The sequence below is a fragment of the Meriones unguiculatus genome, chromosome 8 (genome assembly GCF_030254825.1).
Source record: "Meriones unguiculatus strain TT.TT164.6M chromosome 8, Bangor_MerUng_6.1, whole genome shotgun sequence".
NCBI lineage: Eukaryota > Metazoa > Chordata > Mammalia > Rodentia > Muridae > Meriones > Meriones unguiculatus.
Window position 1 is genome coordinate 73,502,735 of NC_083356.1, and position 21,294 is coordinate 73,524,028.

A 21,294-nucleotide genomic window follows, 5' to 3' on the forward strand; every position below is an offset into this window, starting at 1 on the left:
AGTCTTTCGGGTCTCAAGTAGAGGGAACAGAAGGACAAAGACGGATAGAAGAACTGGGCTGTGGAGAGCTGCTTGTTTTCACTCTGGCCTTCACCTGGAGACAGGGAGAAGCAGGATGTTTTGTCAAGTTCATTTCCTTTGGTTTGAGGATCACACAGACAAGTGGTCTAGGTAAACAAGTCTGGCTTCTCGATGAACCCTGCATTGTATGGTGCTCTGTTCTGACTATAAAAAGGAATTGTGGGATAAACTGGTGTGACAGTTTCTACTGACAGTCCTCTCGGACAGATCCCATGTGTAGTGTGGTGGTTTTATTTTTTCAGTCCTCACTCCCCACTCAAGAACTGTTTGACTCTGCTGGCGGGCTCTAGCACTGGGCCATGCGGACAGACCTGATGGAGCACCAGCAGCCCTGGTAGGACCAATATGGCAAGTAATTAACAGCACGTGGCTGAGAAGTAGCCAGACTAGCAAGGAGGGCTAAAACAGATAACTATCTGCCCAACTCTAGTGCCTTAAAGCATGTTGAGTAAATCTAATATGTTTCTGTGTCATGATTTGGGATCTAGAGCAGGTGATTTAAAAAAACCCCAAATTATAATGTATCTTTACACCTGTCAAGGACAAGTGTATTTTTCAACATTATTTCAAATAGTGAAGAAAGCCATGGCTATGCATACAACCAAAGAATACAAGGTAAACAGGCTGGAGAAATGGCTCAGCCCTTAGGAGCATAGGCTGCTCTTCAGAGAACCTGGGTTAGATTTCTAGCACACACATGATGTCTTACAACCATCAGAAATTCCAGTTCCAGGATAGATAACACCCTCCTCTGGCCTCCATGGGCACTGTATGTACCCACAAGGTACACAGACCTATATGAAGGGAAAATACCCATATACAAAAATAAATCTTAAAAAGAAAACACTCCCCCCCAATATTAGCATACTAACCCACAGTGAACACAGCTAGTTCTCCCTGAGCCTGGACAAGCATTAAGAGAAAGCAACATATTTACAAACAATTTAATAGCATGCTTTCGGATAGTTTGCCTCAGGTAGGAGACAACACAGACATATTCACATTGTTTTGTTTCGGAGTTACAAAGTTAGTGCTTGAAAATGCCAGGCAGGGTTGGGGGTGGGTCTAAAATCCCAGCAGTACTGGGAGGTGGGAGTTCAGGGCCAGCTTGGCATATACAGGGAGACACAGTCCCCAAACAAAACCAGAACAGAAATCCAGCAGCTAAACAGAAGCACTGTCTGATGGGGACCCCCAACAGATAAAAAGCGGGTTCTCTGCAGGGCACTGTCTGCCCGGGGCCCGGTGGGAGCGTATGTGCATGCGCAATAACCGCCCCTCCTGTCTGCTCAGCCCCTACCGCTGCCTCAGTAGCGCCTGTTCATCTTCTTGAACTTCTCGTAGTGGTAGTCATCCGTGGCCTTCTCATTAGCAGGACGCTTGCGGTTGGGAGGGGACCCTGAGGAGAACAGAGGGTGCCATGGTGGAACAGCAGGGACTACTGTTCCAAGACAAGGATGTGGCTGGAGTTAGAGCCGACAACAGCCCCAGCAGGGGCCACGGAGGGCTCACACGGGTCTTGCTACATGGCTCTTACTTTCAAACTCAGTCTCTTCTGGCTTCCAGCTTGGGGACCTCATAGCAACCAATGGGATGCCTCTACACCTCTCCTCGTTTTTACCAAGGAGGAATCACAGCTTGGAAAGGGAAAGGCACATGGCCACGGTCCTTGGCAGGGGTCTAGGGTCAGAGCCTTGCTCCCCAGGGTCTGAACGTGGCCCTGCCTAGCATGACTCTGCCTTCACGGGCCACCCAGGACTGTACTCACGTTCAGGCTCTGGCTTCTCTGTGTCACCCACTCGCAAGGGCCGGGCTTTGGGCTCTTCTTTGTTTCTTCGGATGGGTGCATTGAGCTCCTCATGGTAAACTGACAGAGAAAGAACAAGGGACTATGAGGCAGAAGGGGGTTCTCAGGGGACTCTTGGGGTGTGTGGACAGGCAGGGCGCTCACAGCGGTTGTGCTGCACATAGTTCACAGCCATATTGGTGGGCACGAAAGATGTCTCGCTATCCTTCTTCTTGTTCTGCTGCTCTGCCAGCAGCCGGGCCTTGGCATCCTCCGTGGAAATGATGTTTTTTATCTTGGCACTATGGAAAGAGAAAGAGCCACACCTCACACAAGGTCATCACAGCTGTGGAACTGACCGTGAGACTAGCCAGTCCCACTGAGCAAGCAGCTTGTCTTGGAGCAGAGTTCTGCAGCATACCAGCCTGCTTCATGCCTATCCTTTCCTTTTTGTTTTTCCAGATAGGTTTCTCTGTGCGCCCTGGCTGTCCTGAACCTGTTCTGTAGACCAGGCTAGCCTCTAACTCAAGAGATCCCCTGCCTCCCCCTCCCTAGTGCTGGGATTAAAGGTGTGCACCACCACACCCAGCTTCCCTTTTGTTTTTAAGACAAAGTTTCTCCTCAGTCCCAGTTGGACTGGAACAAAAAAATCCATTTTCTCTTGCCTCAGCCTCCCCAGGGTTCAGATATCAGTGTGCGCCATCATTCCTGGCCTGACCCAGTGATCACATCCCCACAGAACACTCAGCCATGGGAGAAGAACAGATGCGTTCTCTCATGGTAAAGAAGAAATCTTGGAGGGCCTCTCTCCCCCCTGCACTGGTGGTGCACAACTTTAATCCCAGCACTCAGAAGGCAGAGGCAGGTGGATCTCTGAGTTCAAGGCCATCCTGATCTACAGAGCAAGTTCCAGGACAGATAGGGCTACACAGAGAAATTCTGACTCAACAAATACAAACTAAAAAGGAAATCTACAGCTGGGCATACAGCTCAGTGGCAGATCACTTACTTACCTAGCATGTACAAGGCCCTGGTTCAAATCCCCATAAATGCACATGTGCACACATATAAGAAATCATGCCCCATGGAAGATGGCTCAGTGGTTAAGAACACTGACTGGTCTTGCAGAGGACCAGGTTCAAGTCTCATCACCCACATGGCAGTTCACAACTGTCTATAACTCCAAGATCTGACACCTTCATACATACAGGCAAAACACCAATGCACATAAATAAAAGTAGGTGAATTTTTAAAAATTAAAAAATAAAGAAAAGCAAAAGAGAGATATCGTACCCCATGAAAATGAAGTGGGCTGCTTAAGGTTCAACGCTTGCCAGGCTAGAAGGAGCCCAGAATCCCCAAGCCTGACACCTCACTATAAGCAATGCTGCTGCCGACCACTGTATTTGTATCCTTGTAGGGGAAAGGGGCTCACAGAGGAGGGGCGGGCCAGCCTTTCACACAGCACCTGATGAAATTAAACAGAGGAGCAGAGCCTCTCACTAAGGAGTAGCTGTGAGGGCTAGGGAGCCGCTCTGCCTCCAGAGGCCGGGCCCTAAGTCTCTTCAGCCACAGCGACAGGCGTGACAAGAAACTCGAGGCAGCTTGTCTGAAGGTTTCTAAGGATGGTGAGAAGGGTCTCCCTAACCTTCGTGCATGCGAAGGCCAGAGGACAACCTCAGCTACCGTTCCTCGGGAGCCACACACCCTGTTTACTTGAGGCGGGGTCCTGCAGTGGCTGGGTTGGCTGGATGGCGAGTCCCAGTGGCTCTCTAACCTCCAGCTGCCAGTGTGCCCCAATACACCTGGCTTTTCTGACGTGGGTGCTGGGGATCAGTCTGAAGTCCTCGTGCTTGTGCAGCAAGTACTTTCCTAACTGAGCCAACTTCCCAGACACAGGGCCTTGGGAATGCTGGGCAAGTGCTCTGTGGCTTGTCTGTAACTGACTGGAAAGGCGGTGGCTCTTCCCAAGGGCAGGGGCACAGCTAGAGTTGGGAGACGTACTCTATGCCCAGGTCCACCTCAGGGATGCCGCTCAGCATCTGGTTGGACAGCATCTCCTCAGTCTTCTTGGCAGAGGAGACGCGGATGTTCTCTGGCAGCTCATAGAGGCAGTCCTCGGCGTTCTTGGGCTTGGCCTTCTGCTCCTCTTGCTCCACGATCCCCTTCCTCTTCTTCAGCTCTGTCTCAATGTACTTCATCCTGAGAAGGGACAACAGGTTCGGGAATGGGAGGAGGTGGAATGGCCACAACAGGCAACTGCTAGTTAACATTTTTAATAAAGAGCTTTTTACACTGTATTTTTGTTATCTATGTATGTGTGAGACCACAACACATGTGAAGCCAGGACAACCAAAGGACCCTGGCTAGCCTTGAACTCTTTATCTAGACCAGATGGCCTCTCACCAAGAACTGACAGCCTCTGTCAAGTGCTGATATTAAATACCTGTCAGTTACAGAAAATGAAGGACAATAAAAACACCGGTAGGTTGTGGAGACGGTCTCACATTGCTGAGATCCTCCTGCCTTACTCTTCTTTGGGTTAGAATTACAGGTATTTGAGTTTTGAAAATTTCAACTCAAAACACCAATGTGTACTGGTCACCGTGACTACCAGTCTCCTGCTATGACCATATTCAAGGTTCCCTGAACACAGAAAGGTGCCATTATGTTTCTGGGTTGTTTTTTTTTCCAAGCAGTGTGAACTCAGATTTTTCAAGATAAAGAAAAAGTGGGAATGTTGTTGTTGTTTTGGTTTTTCTAGACATGGTTTTTCAGCCTGTACCTTTGGCTGTCCTGGACTCATTTTTGTAGACCAGGCTGGGCTCGAACTCACAGAGACCTGCCTGCCTCTGCCTTCCTGAGTGCTGGGATTAAAGGCATGCAGCAACATGCTCAGCTTCGTACCATGTTTTAAAGGCCTTGATAGAAAAGAAGTGGCAACTCTGGGATAATCCTTCTCTTTTGAGGAAATTATCACTAGTCAAGAAAGCCAAGGGCTGAGGATGTAGCTAGCATTTGTCCTACTACAGTAAGGAAGGAGGGAGGAGGTGGGAGAGAAGAAAATATAAATGCGAAGATCTAGCCTTTGAAAGGACTTTTTAGAGGATTTCTAAAATCTCAAGCCTGAGAAGAGGGGAGGACACAGCCAAGAAAACCTGAGAAGCAACTCCGTGACTAGGCATTTCTGGATGTGTGGCTGGGGCTCACCTCAGTGCTTACAGACAGCTAGACTCACTGTACCTACATGTCTGCATCCTCATCCCTCCTGTTGGTCTCCGCAGAAAACGATGTCCCCAGGTGCAGATCCTCCTCTTCACTGACCCTAAGAGGAGGAAGGTCACACTCACTGAGGCCAAGTACACAACAACTCAGAACACAACAGGAAATACATGAAAACATTTGACACGGTAAGGTACGTAAAGAGAAAAACTGACACACGCAAGCAAAGCAGATGCATCAGCTGGTAATGTGGGGAATGAGTACACGCTTTCTTATGCAAACTTTTCTAGTAGTTAAGTTCCTGTGTGTGCCAGCAGGCACAGGTGGAGGTCAGAGGCTGTGTTGGTGCCACCTTTATCGTTTCTCCCCTTTGGGAGGAGCTCTTAGTCTAGAACTCATTATTTTGACTAGATGGGTTGGCTACCAAGTCTCCTGGATTCACTGTGTACATCCCCCATGCTGGGGTTAGAGACACGTGTTGCTATACTTGGCTCTTAAGTTACTGTCACAGATCCTGGTATTCAGGGTATTATTTTTCTGACTACCTTTTCATTCAAAGTTTCCCCACATATTAGAAATAATGAACAAGGTCCTTTTACAAAAGGACTCTCCTGTCTTGGCTCTGAGGGGGATCCCTGGGTGTTGTTTCTAATCAGCACACCCTTGGCAAAGCTCTAAGCTCTGCACAGGTGACCCAGACACTATCAAGTGACAGTGAGTTTGCACCCAGCTTCATCCACTTACTTATCTTTGCCCCGCTCCTTCAGCTTCTTCATGTCCACCATGCCACCTGTCGTCATCTGGAAAGGGTCATCCTGCAGAAAGCAGACAGCTGAGCTGGTGTGACCACATGTGAGTGTGCAGGTGCATGTGCACACATATGAGCAGACGTGTGGAGGCCAGGGGTTAATGCTGTGTGTCCTCCTCAATCCTTCTCCACCTTTGTTTTTCTTACTTCTCTGTATGCCTATGTACCTGTGTGTGTGTGTGTGTGTGTTGGCTTTGTGTATGTACAGGGTATATAAGTTTGTGTGTACAAATGTGTGGTTGTGGAGGCAAGAGGCCAAAGTTAGGCATCTGCCTCAATCATTTTCCACCTTAAATTTCAGAGATTTGGGTAGACTGGTTGGCCAGCCAGCTCAATAGATCCATCTGTTTCCACCCTAGCCCCTGATAGGGTTATAGATGTGTGCCATCACATGTGCCTTTTGTGTGAGTGCTAGGGGCTTGACTCAGCAAGAACTTCAACACTTTAACCCCAGATACATTCCCTGTAGTAAGAGTTTTGGTTTCTTTAAAAACCCAGTTATGTTACGTGAATATGTTTTTGTTTTAAAACAGGTCTGTGATAAGAGGGTGCTTCACATAAGGAGGTGATTATGATTTGCTTTGCGCACTAGCAGGGGTGTGATTTTAGCCAGCTGCAGAGAGTTTACGTTTGGAATTCTGGGGACTCTTGAGAAGATACAAATGGCAGAACTCAGAGAGGGGGCAGAGGTGTGGGTGCATGCTCTGAAGAAGAAAAAGGAGGAGCTGGAGGTGGCAGTGGGGGCTACTGCTCCCCCTACTGCTGTGGTTTGACAAGATGTTGGAGATGTCCTGACAATGAAGATTGGACTTGCCCTAAGGAACCCAACGACCCTGATCAGAGCAGCAGGAAGTACTTTAAAGAGGTCTACATCCCCTTTTCCCTCTAACCTTCTTTCTCACCTACCTACTGTTGGAGGTTGGAAGGAACTGGGGTGAAGGTTAGTAGCTGTAAGAACCCAAACACATATATCTGTGTATGTATACACATACATACACACACATCAACAATTCCCCCAACCCTTTGGCTTATACTTTGAATGAGAGTCTTTCAGCTTGTTCATTCGGCTACATTGTTCTGCTCTGCCTCCCCAATGCTTGGATTATAGGCATGTCTACCACTCTCAGGCTTTCATGTAGGTGACAGGCATCCAAACTTGGATCCTTTGTGCAAGCACTCTGAGCTATCTCCCTGGTACTATGGTTATACCTTCAGCAGCACCCTGAGGAGAACAGTCACAGAGCCAACACTCACCACAAGAGTAGTCTCCTCTTGAACCTTCTCTCCCACCAACAGGGCAGCAGCACTGAGCAAAAGAAACCAAACCAAAACATATGAAAAGAAATGACACAGAAATAAAGAAATCAATGTGCTGGCTAGTTTTTGTCGATTTGACATAAGCTGGAGTTATCTGGGAAGAAGAAATTTCAGTTGAAAAAATGCCTCCATCATGTTGGCCTGTAGGCAAGCCTGTGGAGCATTTCCTTGATTAAGGATTGATGTGGGAGGGGTTAGGTAGTCCTGTGCTGTGTAAGGTAGCTGAATGTGATCTCGAAGAGCAAGCCAGTAAGCAGTTTTCCTTCATGGTCTCTGCTTCAGTTTCTGCCTCCAGTTCCTGCCATGATTCCCCCAATAACTGAGTATGATTAGGACGTGGACAAGCTGTTTTTGGTCATGGTCACAGCAACAGGAAGCAAACTGGGACCATCAAGTTTGCAGGCTAGAATGCTGGTGGAAGAACATGACTGTGGGTAGGTGGGAAAGTAGCTGCAAAAGCCAGAGACTCTAGTGCTCAGCACACTGTGGATGGAAGGTGAGGGCAAATGAAGCAGCTGGTGCACGATGCCACATAGCCATCTTATCCTGGAAATCCAGCCAAGGAAACTGAACAGAAGACAAGAGTTTGATGCCAGAGAATATGCACTGCAGCTTTAGCTGGTGGTGAAAATTTACAAAAATGACTGATATAAACTGGAGTCAAGGCCTCACACAGAGTGATCAAGCACACTATCACTGAGCTATCCCCAATATTTTTGTTTTATTTTATTACGTTGCTCAGGCAAGCCTTAAACTTGTGATCTTCTTACTTTAGCCTCCCAAGGGATCATGGGCCTGTGCCATAGAGACTGGCTCTGTTACTATGGAAACAATGTTTCATTCTGCAGCTCTGGTTGGCATCAAACTCACAGTAACCCCACTGTTCCAGTTTCTTAAGTCTGGAACTATAGGTGTGAGCCTATCGACACCCACCTAGAAGATCTGTTTAGAAATTATAATGTATACCCAAGGGGTGCACATTATGCAGCCTTCTAAAAAGTTCTTCTGGAAAACATACAATATGGCTCCCAATATCATGTTTTTTGTTTTTTAAACAGGTAGGAAAGAACATTAAATGCTAACAATGGGTACTGCTTCATGAAAAGATTATGACTGTTGTCTATCTCTTCCTTGGATTATACACACACACACACACACACACACACACACACACACACACAATTGCTATGCAGTCCAGTCTGCCCTCAAACTCCCAGCGCTAGGATTACAGGAATGCAACAAAAATCAAACCAGGCTCTTGTTTATTTCTTGTTTATACTTATCTGAGTTTTCCAAACTCTTTATCTGTTAACACGTTGCCAATTATAATTCATCGGTGCAATTAAAAATTCGAGTTAGTGACCTGGAGCAGCCTCAGGGACCACCAGACTCAGGGCATGTGGCAACTACACATCTGTAAAGAACGTTAGTCCCATCCACGATCAGTGGAAGGTGAATGTCAAGAGAGAGAACTATGTCATCGGAGAGATTTGTGACTGCGACCCTAGCTGGACGCCTCCCCCACCCCCGTGGTACCCACCTCACCCCGTTTGGCCTCTTCCTCAAGTTTTGCACCTCTCGGGTTTCTTCCAATTTTAACCTGGAGGGGGGGATAAAAAGCAATGATGCAGTTTGAGATCCTCTACTGAACTGAAAAGCCAAACTCAGTTCCGAGGATACATCCCATTGCCGAGTCCCTGGCATGGTGGGCCGCCGGCAGTCAGACCCATGAGACCCCGGGGCACCTCTTCCTTCCGCGCGGCCCCCAGGAGCTTCTGAAAGACAACAACCCCGGCTCCCGGTTAATGGTGTTAGCGCGGTGCCGGCCGCTAGCTAGTCCCAAGTTCGTCTCCCTCTTCCTGGCCTGTGAAGACCCTATCCTACACATACCGAACCTCCTCTGATTCTTGTTCATCCTCCTCCGACTCCGAGTCAGCCCGGCGCCGGCGGAAAGTCTTCCCGGTGATCCGCATAACGGAGCCCGACCCTCGAAGCTGCGCTAACAGCCAAGAAATACACAGAACCTCTTTCTTTTCCGGCGCGCAGAAATGTCGTCAGAAGGCGGCTGCAAGCAGACCCGCCTCCGGCTTGCCAGGCCACGCCCCAGAGCTACATGGCTGCGCCTTAGCAGCACAGCCATTCGCTCCCAACTTAGAGAAGCAAGCGCAGGTCCGGCCGCGTGGCCACACCCTCGGCCACGCCCCAGCGATGTGACCGCGCCCACCACTAGCGTGACAGCCTTCGAATCACACTGCGACGCCCCAGCAGCACGGCCACACCCCCTACTCCCGGCATGCTTGGGCTCTCACCGTGCGCATGGCCACGCCCCCGGCACGCACGGTACCGCCCCCTAATAGGCAGCGACCTGTGACACCGCCCCCGGCCTTGGCATACGTTCTCCCGATTGGACGTCTGACGGCGAGGAGGCGGGGCACGGCAGGCAGAGCCACAGGACTCTGCGCCGAGCCGCGGTGGGCGCGCTTGACTGACAGGCGGCGCGGTTGCGACGGCAGGTGAGTTCCGGACGGCTGCTGTCTGCTGCCGGGGCTGGGCCGCTGAAGCAGGGACTATGGTGCCGCTGCTGCGAGCAGGGGAGACCTGGCTCTGCGGGGCGGCCGGGCGCTGGGGAGAGGTCCACGCCGCCCACCCTCCCATCGACCTGCTCCTGTGTCCGCCCCGAGCCCCCACGGCCCTCGCTTCTGAGCAGGCCGCACACGTCGCTTGGAAGGCCAGCGCGAGGCCGTTCGGGCTCCGGGGCTCAGACGTGCATATTTATTCCTCACGGACAAAAGCTGACCGCCTTGGCGAGGGTGAATATCAGTCCCGGTGCCGACTGTCCGTACCAGTTGGCCTGCAGCCACTGGTCTCCAGGATGGGTACCACTGACGTTCAGAGGCCGCTCCAAGGGTGTGAGGCCTGGGACTACCTCTGGGATGACTCCTTTGGTCTGGAGGACTGTCTCTACACACCTTCCACCCTCAAGATGTTGCGAGGGTAGTTAGTTTTCAAAGATGTCCATAAACACTTATGAGATAGATAAGTGCATGCGTAATGGCCCACATGGGACTTTTAGGGACTCCTTAATTACTAGTTTCCTCTGGAGCAAAGCGCTTCTTAGTCGACACTTAAGTCTGGCAGGCACTGGGCTAAGCATTCTCTCCTAGAACTCTCCCATCTAATCCCACGAAGTCGACGCAGTTGTAGCTGCCGAGGCTTAGGGAAGTAACCGGTGCTTCCCTTGGAGTTACACGGCCTGGAGGTGGAGCTGGGCAGGGGCAGAGCTTTCCCAGCTGTAGGGTTTGCATCGGGTCAGCAGGGCCGCGGTGGGTCTTTGCTGCTGCTGTTGCAGCTGGTGCTCCAGCTTATGGGCTGGGGGAGGGGCTGAGGGGAGACTTTTCTGCAAGACTATTGTAAAGCAGAGAGAGCATGCCTGCCATGCCTTGGCTTTTCTCCAGAACAATTTTCTCTGAGGTTGCCATATTCCCCTTAGACTGGGACAAAGAGAAAACTCAGGATGTCTTCAAGCAGCCTTTTGGCTTTGATCAAAGAGGCATAAAGTATCCAAGCCTGACCCCACTGGAGATTGCTTCAGCTCCTTGGAAACTGCTGTGTGAACCCAGGGACTTGCGTGTACAACTCTCACAGGCTCCAAGGTGGTTCTTAATTTCCCTGCCTAGCTGTGCGTTGCCCCATAGCCCCTAGGTACTTGGGCCCCTCTGTCACCTCCAAGGAAAGAGTCAGAAGGTCAAGAGCATTTGGAGACAGTCTCCGTTTGGAGACACAGGGAAGGACATCTGATACAAAGAAGTTGTCTCTTTTCCCCCCTCCTTAAAGCCAGCGTGGCAGATGATACCCACTCCCTGGGCTGTGGTAGGTGGAGCCGATTCTTGTTTAACACAAGTCCTGCTTGCAGTGTGGCAGCTGGGAATTTGACCTAGGTGCTGGGTGGAGAGACTGTAACTGCTCTGAGTGGTGTTCTTAGAAGTGAGACTGCTCCTGAGAGCCAGCCTCCAGGAAAGTAAGGGTTTTCCCTCTTCTAGCACAAAGATGAGTCTCGGGCTTCCGCTTGGCGTGGGAGGTGGGATGGGTGCTGGCCTCCCTGTGGAGCTAGACGGGTGCACAGAGCATGACATCTGGGTGGCCACGCCCTTGTGAGCATTTTAAAAATGTGTGTTTGAGCTGGGCAGTGGTGGTGCACGCTTTTAATCCCAGAACCTTAGGTGGCAGAGGCAGGCAATCTCTGTGAGGTCTAGGCCAGCGTGGTCTACAGAGTAAAAGTTCCAGGACAGCCGAAGCTACACTGAAAGACCCTGCCTCAAAAAACCTAAATAAATAAATAAATAAGAAAAAGGAAGAATAAGGAAGGAAGGAATATGTTTTGAAGGACTGGGGATGTAGCTCAGTTGGAGGAGTTCTTGCCTAGCCTGCATGATGCAATCTCTGGCTTTGCATAAACCAGGAATATTGTTTCATGCCTATAATCCCAACCCTTGGTCATACCCGGCTACACAAGGAATTTGAAACTAGCCTGGGCTACATGTCACTATCTCAACATGACGTCTTTAAAGATGAACAAACAGCAGACAAGTGTGGTGTTGTATGCCTTCAGTCCCAGCACGTGGGAGGCAAAGGCAGGCGAAGCTCTGAGGTTGAGGCCCGCTTGTTCTTCGTAGTAAGTTCCAGTCTAGTCAGGGCTACCTCCTCGCTCCAAGGGAAGCCCTTCCTTCCAACCCTTCCTGAGGCATCCTCTACAGAGCCGTTCACTGCTCCACACAGCTTCAAAAAGTACAGAACAGGGCCTGAGCCACTCTGCTGGGAGCTTTTGGGAGTCAGTGAAAAGGAAAGGGCATAGGTTTGGAGCTCTTCCAGGCTGGCACGGGTTTTTTCTTTCTTTAAAAACAAAACAGGGCCTTCCTGTGTAGTCCTGGCTGGAGCTAGGAGGTGAAGATTGGCCCGGTATCCTGCTGGCTGGCCAGTTTGGGGTTTTTCAGGGCAGGTCCCCTGGGTTTAGGAGCAGACTCCGTGGTCCCGGCTTTGTGTACTCGAGGCTCACTTTCCCCACCTTTGGTGATGGTTGGGTTGCATCCTGGCTTCCAAGGACAGTTGTGAGGGTCCTTGGAGGTCACCCTTCAAAACTTGGAGCTGTTAGCAGAGCTCCTAAGGTAGGGTCCGTGGTGGGCAGGGAAACCTGGAGGTGTGAGAACAGGGCATAAGAGACGTAGGGAAGTAAGACTGGAAGGAGGTGGGCAGTGTCTGGAATTTGGGGGAAGGTGCACATGTCAGCAAGGGGCGTGGAGTGCGGGGAAGGGGCTGTGGTTGGCTAGTGCCAGGATCTGTGAGTGGTGGCTGTGGGAACCTTCTGTGGAAGGCTCGGCAGCGCCACCTTCGGACCCCAAGGGACCAGCGACTCCCTGGGAGGCGGAGGAATACCGGGAGCTCTGGGAAAATGATGAGTAATGGGCACCTGGAGCTGCCAGGCCTTCAAGTGAGTGCGCAGCCTCACTGTCCCTCCTAGGCCCCGCCTCTCGTCGGCCCCTGAGGGTGAGGCGCCCCGATAGCTTGCTCCTGCACTTGCAGGTGCTGAATCTTAAAAGTCTCACTCAGGTCTCACAGGGCGGGAGAGGTGGGTTCTTTGCCTCTGTCCTTACTCTCCAGCTCTTAGACATGGGGGTGTGGTTTAGTGGGTCCCTGAGGGCAGCTGCAGGGTGGGACCGTGCTGCTCTTTTGGGGGTCAGTACCCAGCACCCTGTACTTTAATGGACCTCCCCCTTTTTCCTGTCAGCCTTTTTTAGAAAGGGGCCTGCTGGCCCACCGAACCCTTATCAGCTCTGTTCCCTCCTCACTGTGTTGCCTCAGGCCAGAGGCTTTGCTCTCCTGTGGGAAGTGAAGCTGCATCCTTGCCTGAGAGGGAGCCTGAAAATGTTTACTGCGATGAGCTTTCATTATCCAACTCTCACCGATTATTGGCTTTTTTTCTTTATCTTCCATACTTGCATTTTCTAGTTTTACTGTTGCTGACTCATGGAAAAGTAGGCAGAGACACTGGGCCCTTTATGCCCGAGTTTCTCAAACAATCCAATCATCAGAGAGTGGGGATGTCATCTTCATACACAGCTGGGAAGATGGCTTTGCTGAAAAACCTTTACAATAACCATTTTTCAAGGCTGTGACAAAGTACAACAGGCAGGACTGCTTAAACAGCAGAAAGTGATGTTCTCAAGTTCATGATGTTGGAATCATGATGAAGGTGGCTTTAGGTTTTAGGCAGCATCTTCTCTTTGCACTCATGTGGCACTGCTGTGTGACAGTTTCCATTGCTTCTTGGTATTTGAGTCTCAGAGGTATAAGTCCCACTAGGCCCACCATGGAGAACTAATCTTTACTTAATTATCTCTCTAACGTCCTTAGCTCCAAATACCCATGCATGCTAGAGTGCTGTCACCTAGGAGGCCTGCTTAGGAATCTGGGGGTAGGGTAGAACAGTTCAGTTGTCAGTGCTGAGGAGGTGTTCACTGAGCAAGGCTGATGACCTGAGATCAGCCATCAGAACTCATGAAAAACCTGGGTATGTGGGTATGCCTATAATCCAGTCACTGGAGAAGAGGAGATTCCTGGGGTTCACTGGCTGGCCATTTTACCCTAATGAATGAGCTGCAAGTTCTGTGAGAGAAACTGTCTCAAGAAACAAGGTGGACAGCTCCAAAGAGGTGATACCCAAGGTTGACCCTGGCTTCCACATACAAGCACATGCCCTCACTGCCCCTCAAGGTTGTAGTCCGAATGCTAGCTTGCTAATTGTTCAGTGATGTTTTTTCTGCCTTCTTTTAAAGAGTAGAGGGCCACCCTTCTCACTCTGTTCCTTACTTTCTTTTCCCCCCCTCTGTGTTTTTGGTTTTGTTTCTTGTTTGGAGATTAAAGGCATTTGTCATCACACTCTGGTTTTGTTGTTGTTTGTTTGTTTTTGAAACCGAGTTTCTCTGTGTAGTCCTGGCTGTTCTGAAACTCATTCTGTAGACCAGACTGGCCTGGAACTCAGAGATCTGCCTGCCTCTGCCTCTGGATCCTGGGATTCAAGCCATACACCACCACTACCACGCTGTTTTTTGTGTTGTTGTTTTTTTTAAGACTTATTTTTATTAGTTTTGTTTGTTTGATTGTTTGGAGACAGGTTTTCACTATGAATCCTGACTGGCTAGAATTCATTTCTGTAAAACAAACTGGTCTTAAGGTCACCTGCCTCAGACCTCCCGGAAACCCTCAGAGATTAAAGACATATGCCACCACACCTGGCTTATTTCTATTATTTATTTATTTGTGTGTTCACATTTGCATATGTCTGTGTGCATGTATGTGTGTGTGTTCACTCTTGGAGAAGTAGGCGTGGTGTTCCCCTGGAGCTGTGAGCCACTGTTGTGAATCTTGAGAACTAAACTCTGGTCCTCTGGAAAAGCAAAAAGTGTTCTTAATGGCTAAGCCATATCTCCAGCCTCTGTTTGTTTCCTTATTTGTATCTTTGTTTTTGAGGGAGGATCTCACTATGTATCCTGGCTGGCCTGGAGCGTGCTATGTCGACCAGCCTGGCATTGAGTTCACAGAGGTCCACCTGACTCTGTTTCCCAAATGCTGGGATTAAAGGTGTGTGCCATTATACCCAGTTTATACAGTGCTGGCACTTATGCCCAGGGCTTCATGCATGCCAGGCAAACACCTGTGCCAGCTGAGCCAGATCTCCTGCCCTCTTGGTTGGATTTGTTTGTTTGTTTTAAGAAGAGGCCCTTCTCTCTATCCCAGATAAGTCTGGGACTCAAAAATCCTCCTGCCTCAGCAACCCGAGTGCTGGGGTGATAGCTATGTGGCATTACATGTGGGGTTACTCTCTACCATTTAAAATGCTTTGTGTGCAGCTGTGGCTTGCCTGCCCATGCTTTAGACCAGATGCCACAGCAACATACAGCAGGTACCAGCAACTGAAGTAGTGGGCCTGGGTTGTCTTGTAGGGTCTTTGAACTAAGCAACACTGACGTGACCCATAAAGGCCAAGCTATGTATGTAAAGTTTGCCGGCTGATTTAGGGTCAGGTTCTGTGTGGAGCAGTACCAACCGCTGATGCTGCTGGTGCCATCCAAGTAGCCAGGTGGGTGCTTGGCCGTGGACAAACTCACTGAAGCCCCTATCTCTTCCTAGTGACAATTCTGAGGCTTGTTAGCCATAGGGCTTTTTTTCTCTCATGGGGCCTGGGGCAGGAGTTTGAAACCAGACTAGAATGTACAGTGAATTCTAGGCCAGCCTGGGCTACATAGTGACACTAAATAGTGAGGCTACGTGATGTTAAAAAAAAAATGGGCCTGTCATTGTCATTCTGTTCTGATAACCAAGGTCATAACCAGGCTCCCCATTTCTCAACCTATCCCTTTGAAATAGTGGCACGTGGGACAGAGACACTAAAGCCCCACCCCTGCCCAAAATAGCACTGGGCCAGTGCCAGCGGGCACTTGGCTTCTGAACTGACCAACAAAACCTGGCTTCAAGTAAGGTTTGGAATTTAGAACTCTGAACCCTGTTGTCATGTGGCCTTTTTAAAAGTTACCTTCTAACTGCCCCTCCCTCTTTGAACTGCCCACATCCGGGAGACTGTGACCCACCCTTAGGAACCAGGGGCAGTGGCAACTCCAATCAACTTGGTTGTTGTAGCCTCTGGTGGCTGAAGACTTGGTGGTCAGAGCAACTCAGAGTTTTGGAAAGGCTTAAAAGGTGATCTGAGAAACTCGGTGGCCTTCGAGGAAAGGCCAGGCCTTCTTACCCAGAGGGCCCTGTCTGCCAGTTCTGTACCTGCCCTGGAAGCAGGGTGTCACAGTACATGTGGAATGCAAAGCCTGTGGAACCCAGAGACAGCCCACTATGCATGACCTCCCCAGGAGGTATGGGATGTTTTCAACCAAGAGTGGTTTTAAAGTAGATTTTGTACAAAATGTTCTGTTCATCCCCAGGAACCTTGCTCAAGGCTTTTACTGCAGAGAACCTCAGAGCCGGTCACTGTCAACAAAGAATGTACACGTTGGCCTCCTCTGGTGTGTGCCGTTGACTCAGGTAAGCCCACCTCCTCTCCTTTCCTCCAGAGCTCCAACACGCACACACACACACACACACACACTCTAAATAAAAATTAAATTAACAAATGTGTGTGTGAGAGAGAGAGACCTTGAAAGTGAGTGAGTGATTGAGGCCTGAAGCCTGTTGACCTGCCTTGTGGCCTTTTCTGAGATGGCCACTGGTGAGACTTGAGACAAGAAGGAACCGTTTCCTGCTCTGTGCTGTTGGGGTCGTCACAGCGGCTGAGGTGACGGGGAAGACTTTTACTGGGTGGGTCCAGGACTCTGTTCAGCCTGGTGGCTGGCACCATCATCATGGTGTCTCATGTTCTGCCTGGCTGACCCAGCGGGCAGCACCTGCTAGGACTCAGCACTCCCCTGCAGTGTGCTTTCTCTTGCTCACTGCCCTTGGCTTCACGCGCACCTTTGGTTGGTTTGAACCGTTCTTGGCAGCAGTCTGAACCAGAATCAGTCATCAGCTTTCCAAGCTGATTCTGTTGAAATGTTGGAGTGCCAAAGCAGGTGTTTTGTGGGTTTATTGTTGTTATTTATTTTGAATTGTTTCTTTTCTTTCCTCCTTCCCTCCCTCCCTTTCCCTCCTTTCTTTTGAGACAGGACTCTCTATGTAGCCATGGCTGGCTTAGGACTCACTCTATAGCCCAGGCTGGCTTCAAATTCACAGAGAGTTTGCTTCTGCCTCCCAAGTGCTGGGATTAAAGGCATGCACCACCACTGCCTGGCTTATCGTTATCTTTTAGGACAAGGTGTCATTTACCCCAGGCTGACCTCCCACTTTCTTTGTAGTAGAGAGCAACATTGAACTTTTTTTTTTTTCAGGTGTTTTATTATGTTTGTATGATTGCGTTGCCAGCATATATATGTGTTTACCATTTGCTTACCTGGTATTTGTAGTGGCCAGAAAAGGAATGCCTGATCCTTTGGAACTGGAGTTGCAGATGGTTGTAAACCACCATGTAGGTGCTAGACACCAACCCCAGGTCCTCTGCAAGAGCAGCCAGTGTTCTTAACTGCTGAGCCGCCTCCTCAGCCCCAACCTCTAACTTCTGATTACCCTGCTACTTCCCAAGTACTGGGCTTACAGACATGTACCGCTACAGACCCAGTGTTTCCCTTTAAAATAATCAGATCCCAGAACTTTACAAAGGCATGCCAGGATGTTCTGTGTGCCCTCCCCAGCCGTCTGCCAAGTGCCTGGATGGTCAGCAGTGCCACCCCACCTGGCAGGAAAGCATTGATTTTCTAGACAGATTTTTTTTCCTTCCTTCCTTCTTTCCTTCCTTCCTTCCTTCCTTCCTTCCTTCCTTCCTTCTTTCCTTCCTTCCTTTCTTCTTTTTCTTTTCTTTGCCTGATTTAAAGAGAAAAAAACGATTTGGGGAAGAGCATCAAGAAGGATGTCTGTCTGTCACATGTACAGGGACTTAGCCTGAACTTGTACTTTCAGAGCATTCCTGTTTGCTTTTTTTATGTGTCACTTAAGCTAAAGCAGCAAAGTTTATTTTTCTATCCCATGACATCTGTCACCCAGATACACTGCTGTTGACACTTTGGTGACCTCTTGTGCCCTGCTTTCTGGGTGAGTCTTTTGCCAGTGCTCAGCCACTTTCCTTGTCCTCAGATGTTCCTGAAAGCAGTGCCACGCCTTGCTGACTTTAACATGTGACCTATAGTTGAGCTTTTCCACCAAGACTGCGGCTTCAGGGCATTCAGCCTGGAGCAGCCTCCCTAGAAGGAAGCCTTGCCTGAGCAGTCCGGAAAGCCAGCCATTCCTCTGCCTGCCCACTTGGTGGAGTAGATCACAGCCATGGATTTGACTTTTTCCTAAAACACCTGCACCCCCACAGGTCTGGATAGAGTCGTGTGCAGTTCCTGAGGGATGGGCACCACTCCAGTGCCTCATACCCTCATACCACCCCAATGGGACAGCTGTTCTCTCCTCAGACTAGGTTGGGAGGCCATGCAGCTTACTGGGTTTCCAGCTAGTATGAAGTAGAGATGGGTTTGCAACAAGCCATGCCAGAAACCTCTCATGCCTTGTGGTATCATCAGCAGGGACCATTGCTAACTTGGGACTGCTGTGTCTCCCTATAGGGGTGCCTGGACAGAATGGGGGACACCAGAGACCTCTGCCCTCACCTGGACTCCATAGGGGAGGTGACCAAAGAGGATTTGCTGCTGAAATCTAAGGTAGAGGGACAATCCTCAGGAACTGGGGCCCAGCCTAGGGCTGTCATGTGCTTGGGGGAAATTTTGTGAGGCAGGGCAGTCTTGCCCTGCCCCCATCTCTGCAAAGCCTTGTGTGTATAATGGCCCTGCTGGCATCTGCTTGGAAGCTTTCTTCCAGGCTCTGGGTCCTGTTGCCATTAATCAGTTTAGCTCAAACCCCCTGAGGGTCACTAATGGCTCCATCCATTTCCACTGGCTGGGTACACTGCCTTCACAAGGCAGGGATGAGCTTACAGACATGGTTCTTGTTTTTCTTCTGGCACCCTGGGCAAGTGCAGTACTGCCCAGCCACACCCTAGCCTCCCATCCGTTCTTGCAGATGTAGCCCCTAGTTTGCTTGGGTACCTACAGGGGAAGATGAGCTTCCTCTATAAGTGACACATGGCCTTTGTCAGCTTCTGTGTGAAAGTGAAAATTGATAAAAAGCCAGCATGGACTGAGGTGTGGCTCCATGCTGGAGGGCAAGACCCTGGGCTGTCAGGTGTGGTAGTGCACGCCTTTAATCCCAGCACTTGGGAGGCAGAGGCAGGCCAATCTGAGTTCCAGGTCAGCCTGGTCTACATAAGGAGTTCCAGGACAGTCCCAGCTACATAGTGAGGCTCTGTCTCGAAATGAAAGAAGTGAACATATCAAAAGGGTTCTCTTGAAAGGAGCAGGAGTTAGGGGAATGGAGGAAGATGGGGAAGGTGAGGGTGTCAGCTGGCTCTGGCAGAAAGACTAAGCCGTGTTCAGCATCTCTCTAGATATCCAGAAACTTCTAGAACAAGGCCACTGGTGTTTAAGAAGCCTCAGGGGGGCTGGAGAGATGGCTCAGTGATTGAGAGCACTGGTAGCTCTTCCAGAGGACCCAGTTCAATTCCCAGCACCCACATGGCAGCTCACAACTGTCTGTATCTCCAATTCCAGAGGATCCAACACCCTGTCACAGACATGTAGGCAGAACACCAATGTACATAAAATAAAAATAAACCATAAAAAGAAAAAGCATCAGAGGGACAAGGATGAAAGCAGAAGCTGGTAGGGAGACCAGTGCAGCTGTCTGGGGACTGCTTAGACGGATTCTTTGCGAGGATGCTGCTGGTGAAAACTGTGAGGCTGTGTTTTAGGCAGCATAGGATTCCCTCCACTTGGAACTGACATCACAGAGGAAAAAGACCCCTGACCCTCCGGGAGGCTGTAGGGATTAACATGAGTGGTCTGCTAGTTCATTTAAGGTTTAACTGGTTTGGTTTGAAATACCTTTACAAATATGTGACTTAAAAAACCTCACTCAGATGAGTGCTCAGGTGGTCCATTGGCGAAGGCCTCTGAAGCCAAGGCCTTTGGGATGTGTGAGTTGCAAGGCCTTTGGGGTGCGTGAGTATGCTTCCCTCACGTGGCCACTTACCCCTTTCTCTCCTCCCACTCTCCCTCAGGGAACCTGCCAGTCGTGTGGTGTTGCTGGACCTAACCTATGGGCTTGCCTTCAGGTAAAGGACCCTCACATTCTAGGGGTGAGCTCAGTCTGAATTCTGGTCTAGGAGTACCTAACCCTGTGGGCTCCAGGGATGATCCCTAGAAAGGCTACTCTGACAGCCATGAAGAGACCAAAGAAACCATGAAACTGGAGAAGACTCTGGACCAAGTGACCCTGTCTTCATGAACTCTGCTCTGATGCCCACTACACTGCAGGCTGGGGCCTGGCCTTCCCCACAGTCGTGGTCTCTCATGGGCCTCACTTCCCAGTGTGTAAACTAAGTGGAATCACACTGTCCACAGGCCCTCTGGTGGAAACAGGGTGGACTGACCAGACAGATGCCTGCGATAGGCGTAGCATAGCCTGCACGTCCTCCTCAGCTTCCAGGGACCCCTAGTGTTGTGATTGTTGTTCATAAGAGTGAAAGGCAGGTGTCGGACTTTACATTTTGATACAAGATTGATCTACATAGGGAGTTCCAGGATAGTCAGGGCCACATGGACTCTGTCTCAACAACAACAACAACAATAAAAGAAAGAAAAAAGAGTCAAGGTAGATATATCAAGATGTGCTGCTGCTTTTCTCTGGGATGTAGAATTACAAGTAATTTTCATGTTTTTATTGCAATTAGTATTCAAATTTTCTATAAATATATGTTATATTTTATAATCATGCTCGAAAATTATATTTAAAATTTCTTTTTAAAAGCCCTGTGTGGTGATATACTTGTGTGGTGATATCTACTACGCAGGACGCAGAGGCAGGAGTGTTTCTGTGAGTTGAGGGCCAGCCTGGACTACATATCCTCCATCGATCTAGGACAGCCAGGACTACATAGTGAGATCCTGTTTTTGTTGTTGGTGGTGGGTTTTTTTGTTGTTCCCCCATGCCCCACCCCCACCCCAGACGAAGTTTCTCTATGTGTAGCACTGAACTGTGCGCGGCTGTCCTGAACTCACTCTGTAGACCAGCCGGGCCTCGAACTCAGAGATCCGCCTGCCTCTGCCTCCCTAGTGGTGGGAATAAAGGCATGTGTCACCATACCCTGTGACCCTGTTTTTGTTTAATTAAAATTTAAATTTTAAGCCAAGTGGTGGTGGTGTCCCAGCATTCAGGAGGCAGAGGCAGGCGGATCTCTGTGCGTTTGAGGCCAGCCTGGTCTACAGAGCAAGCTCAAGGGCCAACCATGGCTGTTGCACAGAGAAACCCTGTCTTGAAAAACTAATAATAATAATAATAGTAATAAACAAATAAATAAATAGATCTTAAAAACTCAAATTACGTTATTATT

The 21,294-nt window shown here is 49.6% G+C and overlaps 2 protein-coding genes across 4 annotated transcripts in view; one reads left to right on the forward strand and one right to left on the reverse strand.

Annotated features, from left to right (window-relative positions):
- Window positions 1–1,011: 1,011 nt before the first annotated feature.
- On the reverse strand, window positions 1,012–9,285 carry C8H9orf78 (chromosome 8 C9orf78 homolog). The gene is made up of 9 exons (XM_021651705.2): window positions 9,105–9,285; window positions 8,755–8,814; window positions 7,152–7,203; window positions 5,834–5,904; window positions 5,115–5,192; window positions 3,872–4,069; window positions 2,033–2,169; window positions 1,850–1,948; window positions 1,012–1,480 (listed from the first exon to the last, which is right to left on the reverse strand). The coding sequence occupies exons 1-9, from the start codon at window positions 9,185–9,187 to the stop codon at window positions 1,389–1,391; spliced, it is 870 nt and encodes a 289-aa protein (XP_021507380.1). The 5' UTR covers window positions 9,188–9,285; the 3' UTR covers window positions 1,012–1,388.
- Window positions 9,286–9,594: 309 nt separating this feature from the next.
- Window positions 9,595–21,294, forward strand: part of Usp20 (ubiquitin specific peptidase 20) — a 33,041-nt gene continuing 21,341 nt past the window's right edge. Inside the window, exons 1-4 of one of the 3 annotated variants that reach the window (XM_021651898.2) lie at window positions 9,595–9,727; window positions 16,202–16,301; window positions 18,413–18,508; window positions 19,963–20,016. In XM_021651898.2, the coding sequence (XP_021507573.1) occupies window positions 18,428–18,508; window positions 19,963–20,016 (135 nt within the window). In that variant the 5' untranslated portion in view covers window positions 9,595–9,727; window positions 16,202–16,301; window positions 18,413–18,427. Of the gene's footprint in view, window positions 9,728–9,756; window positions 10,025–15,817; window positions 15,966–16,201; window positions 16,302–18,412; window positions 18,509–19,962; window positions 20,017–21,294 lie in introns of those variants that run through there. The other 2 variants (XM_021651976.2, XM_021652065.2) reach the window with 2 other exon arrangements.